This window comes from Nannospalax galili, unplaced genomic scaffold (assembly GCF_000622305.1).
Source record: "Nannospalax galili isolate Female #2095 unplaced genomic scaffold, S.galili_v1.0 scaffold1200, whole genome shotgun sequence".
Classification (NCBI taxonomy): domain Eukaryota; kingdom Metazoa; phylum Chordata; class Mammalia; order Rodentia; family Spalacidae; genus Nannospalax; species Nannospalax galili.
This window is the reverse complement of record NW_008347131.1, coordinates 1,086,207-1,096,304: the sequence shown is the minus strand read 5'-3', so window position 1 is coordinate 1,096,304 and position 10,098 is coordinate 1,086,207. Positions and strand designations below refer to the sequence as shown.

The 10,098-nt window shown below is 44.9% G+C and overlaps 1 protein-coding gene and 1 pseudogene across 2 annotated transcripts in view; both read left to right on the top strand.

Annotated features, from left to right (window-relative positions):
- Window positions 1–2,374: 2,374 nt before the first annotated feature.
- Window positions 2,375–10,098, top strand: part of Mtch2 (mitochondrial carrier 2) — a 28,465-nt gene continuing 20,741 nt past the window's right edge. For both annotated transcript variants that reach the window (XM_029568562.1, XM_008843628.2), the window contains exons 1-3: window positions 2,375–2,641; window positions 5,206–5,290; window positions 5,596–5,702. In XM_029568562.1, the coding sequence (XP_029424422.1) occupies window positions 2,555–2,641; window positions 5,206–5,290; window positions 5,596–5,702 (279 nt within the window). In that variant the 5' untranslated portion in view covers window positions 2,375–2,554. The remainder of the gene's footprint in view (window positions 2,642–5,205; window positions 5,291–5,595; window positions 5,703–10,098) is intronic.
- On the top strand, window positions 8,527–9,917 carry LOC115072125 (annotated as a pseudogene).

Below are 10,098 nucleotides of genomic sequence, written 5' to 3'. Positions count from 1 at the left end.
CCCAGCACCCACAAGGCAGCTACGAACCATCCTTGACTCCAGTTCCAGGGGAATATGACACCCTCTTCTGATCTCAGAGGCACTGCATGACACAGGTGCATTCACATACATGTAGGCAATACACTCATACAAATTTATATATATATAACCAAAATAACAGCAACAACAAAAAACTCATTTTCTTGGCCTGGCATGGTGGTGCGCGCCTTTAGTCCCAGCACTTGGGAGACAGAGGTAGGCGGATCTTTGTGAGATCAAAGCCAGCCTGGTCTACATAGTGAGTTCCAGGACAGCTGGGGCTACAGGGAGACCCTGTCTCAAAAAGACAAAAAACAAAAGCAAAACAAAACCCATAGTCTTTATGAATGGCCCATTTTCAGTGTACAGTTCTCTTATCTATAATTCAGTTTCCTTTCCTTCTGCAGTCTTCTCAAAACTTCATGGGCAGCTTCTGCCCTGAACCATTCAAGAATGTTGTAAAGCAGCCTCAGTTGCCCAGCCATCCACCCTTGCAAGTCTCTGTGCCTCTCACAACAGTGGGACACAGGTAATGAATCTTTTTTTGGTACCGCTAGTGCGCAACCTCCCTTACCAGATGACCTCTCTGGCTCTGATTGATGTTGAAAAATTTCTGGGTTAAGAGCAGCTTGTAAGTTTCTTATAATTCTAAAAGCTACCATTTGGTATTATATTTTTTATTTTTTTTCCCTTTTGCTACTTTATCTCTGTGTGTGTGCCCACTGGGTAGATACATTACTTTATTCATTCCTGGAGATAACATCATGAATTGGACATTACTATATTCATCTGCCTACAGTTAAAGAGGTAATATGACTTGCACTCAGTCACATAAGTAACTGGAAGAGTCAGACTTTGGATCAGATCCACTGGACTTCAAACCACGTGCCTCTGACATACAAACTACTTCCCAATATCAGCTAGTTCTGTGCTGAATAGAGAACAAATATTAGAACTCATTTTCAACAAAATTTTCAGAAAAAAATCTCTATGTACAATTTAATGATCGTAATAATCCTGAGAGGTAAGCAGTCATGTTATCCTTAGGTGTAGCTATAAACACCGAAAATGAAAGAGGTGACCAATGGATACAAAAAAATAGCCATGATCCAAATGTAATTATTTTTTCTTAAGTTTTTAAAAACTTATGTATCCATAGATGTCTGTAGGTGACCTCCCTGACCAAAAGAGGGCATCAAATCCACTTAAGTTGGAATCACAGGCAATCGTGAGCCTCCTGACGTGGGTACTGGGAATTCTGGTCCTCTGGAAGAGGGGAAGTTCTTAAGGGCTTAGCCACTTCTCCAGCCCCAAATGCAATTCTTTTCTTGGTACATCTTCTTGTGTCACACAATGCCTACACCACCTGTTGGACATGGACCATGAAGGGTAGGAATAATGGCTTTTTCACTTTTCCTTCTAACAACCTATGGAACCCATGGAGTTGGCACTGAAATATTTTTTCATCTGTGTAATAACTATTGAGCATCTGGTACACACCAGGCTCTACAAATACAACTGTGAACAAAGGCCACCTCGGTTCTCGAACTCAACCAAGTTGACACTCCAGTGGAGACCATTTTCCAGTGATAGGTGACCTGGCAACCAGCAGGAAATGAAGTGAATTTATAGGGTTCAAAGAAGGCAGATTTTTTTGGCATTGCTGTTTTTTCCAGTACTGAGGGTTGAACCCAGAGGCTTTGTACATGCTTGGCAAGTTCTCTACCACTAAGCTACATCCCCAGTCCTCAAGAAGATGTTTCTGGGGCTGGAGAGATGGCTCAGCAATTAAGACCACTGGCTGCTCTTGCAGTGGACCCAGATTTGGTTCCCAGCATCCACCTGGCAGGTTAACAGTCTGTAACTCCAGTTCCAGGTGAATTCAATGTCCTCGTCTGTCCTCTGCCGGCATTGCACCACATGGGTGCAGTTACATACATGCAGGCAGAGGGAGGGAGGGAGGGAAGGAAGGAAGGAAGATAAAATAATACGTTTCTGAGAACAGAAATATTAGGTAACGTTAACGCAAAATGCAAAGACAGCAACCCGGAGGATTCATTAAAGCATGCCACACTAGGCATGAGACTCTTTTGAAAGTCTAATGCGAAAGTCCGTCCGAACTCGCCGTCCAGGATGCCTAAGTGAGGGCGAATTATGGAAGAAGCTCTTCCCTTGACCTTGCCTTTGCTGTCAGGGTCACACCTCTCCATGACTACACCCTCTCGACTTCTCCAGGACACTTCCGGCCTGCGCACGCGTTAGACAAATCGACTGACCTAGTGGAGGACGTGACGCCCACTCCAAGACGCATGCGCGTCTGGGACCCCCGCCCCGCCCCCAGCTGGCTCGCAAGCGCCTGCCGTTTCTTTGGGTGGGGAAGTGGGCGGGGCCTGGGCCGTCGGCGCGCGCGCGGTGAGTGCGTGCGTGCGCGTGCGCGCCGGGGATCGGTGAAGCCGGCGGCTCGGGCACGTGATCTGGTAGGGACTGTGTAGCTTGGTGGCTCCCTCCGTCCGTCCGTTCGTCCGCGGGTGCCATCATGGCGGACGCGGCCAGTCAGGTGCTCCTGGGCTCCGGTCTCACCATACTGTCCCAGCCGCTTATGTACGTGAAAGTGCTCATCCAGGTAGGAGTCGTCGCCCTGCCTTTCCCCACGGCGTCTGGTCACGCCGCCGCCCTGGGTGCCCTGAGGGTCGGTCCCCGCGTCCACAGGCCTTCCCTGCCTGTGATGCCGCCGTTCTCTGCCCCGGAAACTGGGCTGCCCCGGCGTCGCTGCCCCCAGCGTGGGCCTCCCACGGGCTCTAGTCCTCTCGGCTTTGGGCCCCGTTCCCTCTCCCGCAGCCAACTGTCACTCTGCCCTGCTCCGTGGCTCTGCTCAACTCGGGTTTTCCTTCCCGTCGCCACCGCGAGCTTCCTGACCCTCTCCCCATCTCCCCTCTGAAGTGGATATTCGCCGCCTCTGGTCCTCCCTGCTTCGCGGGAAAGACCTCCAAACCCAAGACGGGACAGATGAGAAGTGTTTTTATTCGCTTGTCTTTTTTTTTTTTTTGCTGCTGCTGCTGCTGCTTCTGGTCCATTCAGAGATTTTTAGCTCCAGATACCCAAATACACACAAGGACCTTATTCAGAAGTGATAATGAAGTCAATTTTCGGAAGAATCCATTGAAAGCTTTCACAGCCGCAGCCCATGTGGTTCGTGACAGTGAAAATCTTGTGAGTCTGAGCTGGAAATCAGTTGTTGAGTTTTTGCAAGTTTAAACATCAAGCTCCCGGATGTCTCTCTTGCTTCCCTTTGATTTGTTTTCTAATCTATAGAATAGTTCATAAGTGGCATTTTATATTCATGGGTACGGAGGCCAGATTTAGGCGGATAGTATTGTCTGTTGTTTTTCTAAGTTTCCCTGTGATGAGCAAGCCATTTTTAAAAACATTTATTGAAGGTTGACATCACGACCTAACGCATTGTGCCAAGGAAGAAAGCAGGTTTTAGAATCTCCTCACTGACTACCTTTCTGTAAAAAATATTGTAAGACACTAGTATGGTCCACATTTTTTGAATTGTCACTAGTATAAATTGTCCAGTTGACCCATGTAGTTTCAGATTCTCCATGTAAAAGTTAGACTTCAGAGACTGAAATCTGTGATGTCTAAAACAGAATTGACACATTTGGGCCTAGATTCCATGGATAAGTACATGTCACTATTGGATAGTTTTTAGAAGGACACTATTTTTTCATGATATTCAGGGCTCTTACCTCAGAAACTTGAATATCCTAAATTCTGATTTCACAATATCTGTGTGTTGCCAAGTGCTCAGGGATTTTGGTAAAATTTCCAAGTAATTCCATTTTAAAAGTATTTGCATGGTAGGTAGCACTTTGAGGGTGTTCAGAGGGGTGTATCAGCACAGAAGAAGGAATTGCAACCAGAGAGTCAAAATGCCCTACAGAATGCATTCCCTCAAATATCCTGTTGGCATTAAAATTCCTAAATGTATTTTTTTTATTTTATTTTTTATTTTTATTTTATGTGTATGAATGTATTGCCTGCATGTATGTGAGTGCAGCCGTGTCGTGCAGTGCCACAGAGGTCAGAAGAGGGCTCTGGATTCCCCTGGACCTGGAGTTAAGAACAGTTCGTAGCGCCATGTGGGTGCTGGAAATCAAACCCAGATCCTCTACAAGAGCAGTCAGTGGTCTTAACTGCTGAGCCATCTCTCCAGCCCCTAAAATTCCTAAATGTATTCTACAAATAAAATGGCAATCATTAATTTTATGACTTTCAGTAAATTGTTAACGAGTCTATACATTTAATGTGGGCCTAGCTTGTAATTATTTCCTAAGTGAATTATCCAGCTATCTGCATTTACTTTAGTTGTGAGTTAGCCAAATAGGCAGTTCATGTTGGCTTAGTGACTTTGTCTTCTCATATTTTCAAATATTAAAAAAATGCTCTCAGAAAGACCAAAAAAAAAGCTATAGCAAACACTTGCTGACTTAACAGTAAACTGTGGCTTTACTAATATAGTGGTTCCCTTGTTCTACTTTCTGTTTGATAATCTATCTCAGTTAAAGGGCAACTTGGAGTTCTTTGAACCCAGCTTTAATTTGACAACAAAAGACTTGATCATTGCCTTAGAAAACATAAACTGCTTTTCATTTATATTAAAAAATGATAAGCCTGGGGATGCCAGAGAGATGGCTCATCAGTTGAGAGCATGTACTGCTCTTCCAGAGGACCATAGTTTGGTTCTTAGCACCCATATCAGATGGCTCATAGTTACCTGTAAACTCCAATTCCAAAGGATCTGACACTCTTTCCTGGCCTTCATGGCACCACACATGTACATATACACATACATATACACATAACTTAAAAATCTTTAGGACAGGTGTGGTGGCAGTATGCTTTTATCCTAGCACTCTGTGGACAGAGGCAGGTGTGTCTCTGTGGGGCAGCCAGGCTACATAGTGAGACTTTGTCTATTAGAAATTTTTTTTTTCTTAATTAGAACTCTAGGAACTAAGGGTGTAGCTCACTGATGGAGTGATCATGCACAGGGACCTGTGTTCTCGTCCCAGTACCTCAAACACAAAAGTATAAGCCTGGTTTTGTTCTTTATTCAAGACCTTGCAGCCAAGGTATTCCTGGAGTATTGCTTAGTATTGATGTATTCCTTTGTTTTTAAAGGTGGGATATGAGCCTCTTCCTCCAACAATAGGACGAAATATTTTTGGGCGGCAAATATGTCAGCTTCCTGGTCTCTTTTGTTATGGTAGGTGCTTTTGATTTATTTGGGATTGGATTACATTGAAGACAAGCTAGAGTTACTGAAAGGAAACTCTTAGAAGGCATGCTGCCTTAAAATTTCTTTGTAGCCAGCCGTGGTGGTGCATGCTTTTAATCCCAGCACTCAGAGGCAGGCGGATCTCTGTGAGTTCAAGGCCAGCTTGGTCTACATAGTGAGTTCCAGGACAGTGGGGGCTACAGGGAGACCCTGTCTCAAAAATACCCCCCCCCCAAAATTCTTTGTAACCATGTTTTTGGACTAGAACCTAAATCTCTGATTTGTGTTCTTAGCTCAGCACATTGCAAGCATCGATGGGAGGCGTGGGTTGTTCACAGGCTTAACTCCAAGACTGTGTTCAGGAGTCCTTGGAACTGTGGTCCATGGTAAAGTTTTACAGGTAAGAGGAAATCAGCTAATCTTAAATATTTTGATTGCCCTTTGTGGACAGTTTATTCTGTTGAATAGTTTCAAAGATAAACTTATAACCCTGGCATTTCTTGGAAGACCCTTGTCTTGGAAGACATTTTCTATTGGTTGGCCGGTTGTTTGGAGATAGGGTCTCTCTATGAAGTATAGTTAGCCTCATACTTGCTTAGAAGCTCAGGTTGGCCTTAACTTCTGCCTTCTGAGTGCTAGCATTACAAGTGGTTGCCCCTGTGCTTTGAAAACAATTCCTTCAAATACCTACTGTTCCTTAGGAAACAAGGGATATTTGTGCAGAGTGAAGTAAGTGGTTTTCATCTACATGACTGTCTTCCTCTAAAACTCATTCTGAAATTAATTGCATTTACTTGTGCAGTTCAACTTACTTTTTTCAGAAGAAAAGAGCATAGTTTTTCTGAAGTTTTTTTAAAAAATATTTTATTTATTATTTTTATTTTATGTGTATGAGTGTATTGCCTTTATGTATGTGAGTGCACCTGTGTTGTGCAATGCCACGGAGGTCAGAAGAGGGCTTTGGATTCCCCTGGGATTGGAGTTAAGGATGATTTGTAGCCACCATGTGGGTGCTTGGAATCAAACCCAGGTCCTCTGCAAGAGCAGTCAGTGCTCTTAACCGCTGAGCCATCTCTCCAGCCCCTCAAGTTTTTTTTACTACTATTCTAATTAGTATTATCTTTTTTTTTTTGCAGGTTTGTGTGTATCTTTTTGAGAAAGGGTAGTCCCAGCTGTCCTAGAACTCACTGTCTTGACCAGATTGGCCTTGAACTCACAGAGATTCACCTACCTCTGCCTCCTAAGTGCTGGGATTGAAGGCGTGAGCCACCATACCCAGCTCTCTAATTAGTATTATCTTAGTGAAACATTTTCTACTAAAAATATTAAAAAAGAAGTGGCAGCTGCTGCTAGGCATGCAGACACATGCTGGGCACTTGGGAGGTGAGGAGTTCAAGGCCAACTTCATTTACATACTGAGTTATAGGACAGCCTGGCTCCATGAGGCTGTCTGAAAAAGCCAGCAAGCAAGCATGAGTGAGGTGGCTCCAGAGGGGAAGGCACTTGCTGCTGAGCATGATGAGCTGGGACCCACATGGTGGAAGGAGAGAAGAGATTCCTGGAGTCCTCCAACCTCCATATGCATGCCATGGCTTGCACACAGAGACATGCAACTAAATGTAACAAAAAATGTTTAAAAGCTGGGTGTGGTGGCATACACCTTTAATCCCAGCACTCAGGAGGCAGAGGCAAGTGAATCTCTGTGGGCTCAAGGCCAGCCTGGTCTACATAGTGAGTTCCAGGCCAGCTGGGGCTACAGAGAGACCATCTCTCAAAAAGATGAAAAACAAAAAAAGTTATAACAAAGAAAGAAAAATGCTTAATAGCCTGGGTGAAAGAGTGTTTGTCTGACATGTACAAGGCCCTGGTTTCACTCTCTGGCACCTTAAAAAAAAACTCGAAGAGGAAGAAAGGTTCTAAATGTAGGGTCTGGCTGTATGACTGCTTGCCTTACTGTATGTTTCTGTTTTGTTCACTATTCCTTATATGTGTCTTTTTTGTTGTTTTCTGTGGTGTGTGATGTGTGTGCATGTTTATGTGACTCTGGGTACACATGTGCCCCAGCATACATGGGGAGGTCAGAGGTCACCTCTAGTGTTGGTCCTGCCTTCTTCCACCTTGCCTGAGACAGGGTCTCTGCTCACTCTACATACACTAGGTAGCTGGCCCACATGCTTCTGGGGATTCTCCTGTCTCAACCTTCCATCTCTCTGTAAGATCACTGGAATTACAGATGGATGCTGCCAGACCCAGCTTTACATGGGTTCTTGGGATTAGAACTAAAATCCCTGTGCAGCAAGAGTTACCTACTGAGACATCTCCCCAGCCCTGTGTATGTGTTCATCACCTGAATTTTAATTTATTTGAATTTTATTTGGGTTTTTTTTTGGTTGTTTTTGTTTTTAACAAGTCAGGGTTTCTCTATAGCCCCAGCTGACCTTGAATTTGCTATGTAGACCAGGATGGCCTCCATTTCACAGAGATCCACCTGCTTCTGCCTCCTACAGTCCTACGGTTCTGGGATTAAAGGCCTGTGCCACCACACCAGGCTCATTGCATGAATTTTTTTTTTTTTTTTTTTTTTTGGTCTTTTTGAGACAGGGTCTCCCTATAGCCCCAGCTGTCCTGGAACTCACTGTATAGACCAGGCTGGCCTTGAACTCACAGAGATCCACCTGCCTCTGCCTGTATGTTTCTGTTTTGTTCACCAAGTGCTAGGATTAAAGGCGTGCATCACCATGCCCAGCATGAATTTTTAAAATTGAAAAAAAAAAAAAAACTGATCAATTTGTATATCAATGCAGGATTATTCTTGAGAGGGAACAGTTAAGTAGAACTTAAGCTTTATCTGTAGCAAAAAAAATGGCAATCGTAATGGATTTCTAGAGGCTTCCTGGACCAACTGCTGCATATGACCAGACCACCTGGGGCATACATAGGTCAGTACCTTCACACTAAGTTCCTCTGTTGCCAGGACCTGGGATATAGGTCACTAGTAGCCAGTACACTATAGTGCCCACCCCTTAAAGGGCATTATGACTTGGTGGTAGATACGTAGGTTAGTTTTTTATTTTTTTTGTATGTTTGAGAAGTTTTGTAAAATGTTTTTGCAAGCATCAAGTCCCAGGGCTCAGTACTGCAGTGGAGTTGGACCTGAATTCACGCCTCTCATATTCCTGAGTTCTGGTGCCAACTAGTAGAGGTTGGTTACATAGAAGGTGGCCATGGCAAGGAAGGTGGTCTTAGGCACACTTGGCAGGGGCTTCTTGCATCTTCTCCTTAGTGCCAGTCCCAATTGGCTGCTGTCTCCTGGCTCAGGGTTGCTCCCAAGCGCTCATAGTGATGAAGTGCTGCAACAGCTGGACACCAGGCAGATTAATAGTATTGGGCACCTGCCCACCTGGCTTCAGATACTGGCTTACAGCAGCTTTTAGGCACTCTACTTGAGCATCCCAGGCTGGAGGGGCTGTAGCTACTCCACATCAACATGTGTGATGTTTCCAGAGGTTTTGTGAACTTTAGTGACCCAGCTGAAGTGAATGGTTCCCAAGTTCTACGTTTGACCCCTCTCCTCTGCCAGACCTCTAGCATCCAGCGTTCCAGGACAGGCCTGACCTCACTAGGACCACAGTTAACATTTTCATCTCTTTGTGCCTTACAGCTTCTCAAGGGCTAGGCATTGTATTGTGCACAGAAACCTGCCTCTGATGTGACATTTCTGGTCCTAGCAACACAGAAACCTAGTGTGCAGGTGCTGAGCTATGCCTCAGGTCCCCTGGATACATACATGCAGTTGGCCTGGGAGACATCTATGATCCCAGATGTGCAGAAAAGCCTTTAGGAACTGAAGACAAAGGGACTGCTAGTGAATCTCAGGACAGCTATGAAAGGACATGTTCCATTCTGGAGCCCATGGGACTTCTGTGATGAATGAGTCCGTGTCTTTGACTTCTTGGGCCTTCTGCCCATTCTTTTAGACATACCCCAAACTCTTGTGCATCCTCACATCCTATCACAGTGTCCCTTCTATCCCTAACACAGATAAAGCACTCATGCCTACTCTGTGCCCTAAGCCACCACCAACTGGGAGGGCCTTGGGATCATTGGCATTGTTGGCTGTCAGTAGTCTGTGTTACACAAGCCTGGGTGGTAAGGAGACTTCTACAAAGAGGCTTGGGTAGGAGGTTATAGGTATCCCCAGGGATAGAATTTTAGGGATGGGAAGAGCAGGAAAAGAAGCTGCAATGCTGAAGAGCAAAGTTTTGGTCTCCTCATGACCAGACCATGGGAAGAGGAAGGAGTGGTCTAGTCTCAAATAAGATTTATGTAGATTCCCAGATGCCCTGAAGGGAGGGGAGGATGGTTCCCACATGATGCCCCTTATTCAGGATACCAGGCCCCACTGTTATACATACATCTACATTCTGATCCACTACTCTTTCTTCCACTGGGAATCTTACATGCAGGGTAAAGGCAGATGCAAATAAAATGTATATTGTCCTTCCAAAAATTAAAATTAAACAATAAGCTTTCTAGGCATGGGATTCTCTGAGATTGAGGCCAGCCTGGTCCACATAGTGAGTTTCAGGCCTGCTGGGGCTACAGGGAGACTGTGTCTCAAAAACAAACACACCCCATGAGTGCACAAGCCTAATCCCAGCACTGGAAGGTGGGGGCAGGAAGTTTGAAGCCTGCCTGGGCAGACCATGTCTCAAAACAACAACAACAACAAAGAACATCAGCTTCATTACTTACATCAGTAATTCCAGAACTTAGAGAAGGTTGAGCCAGCCTAA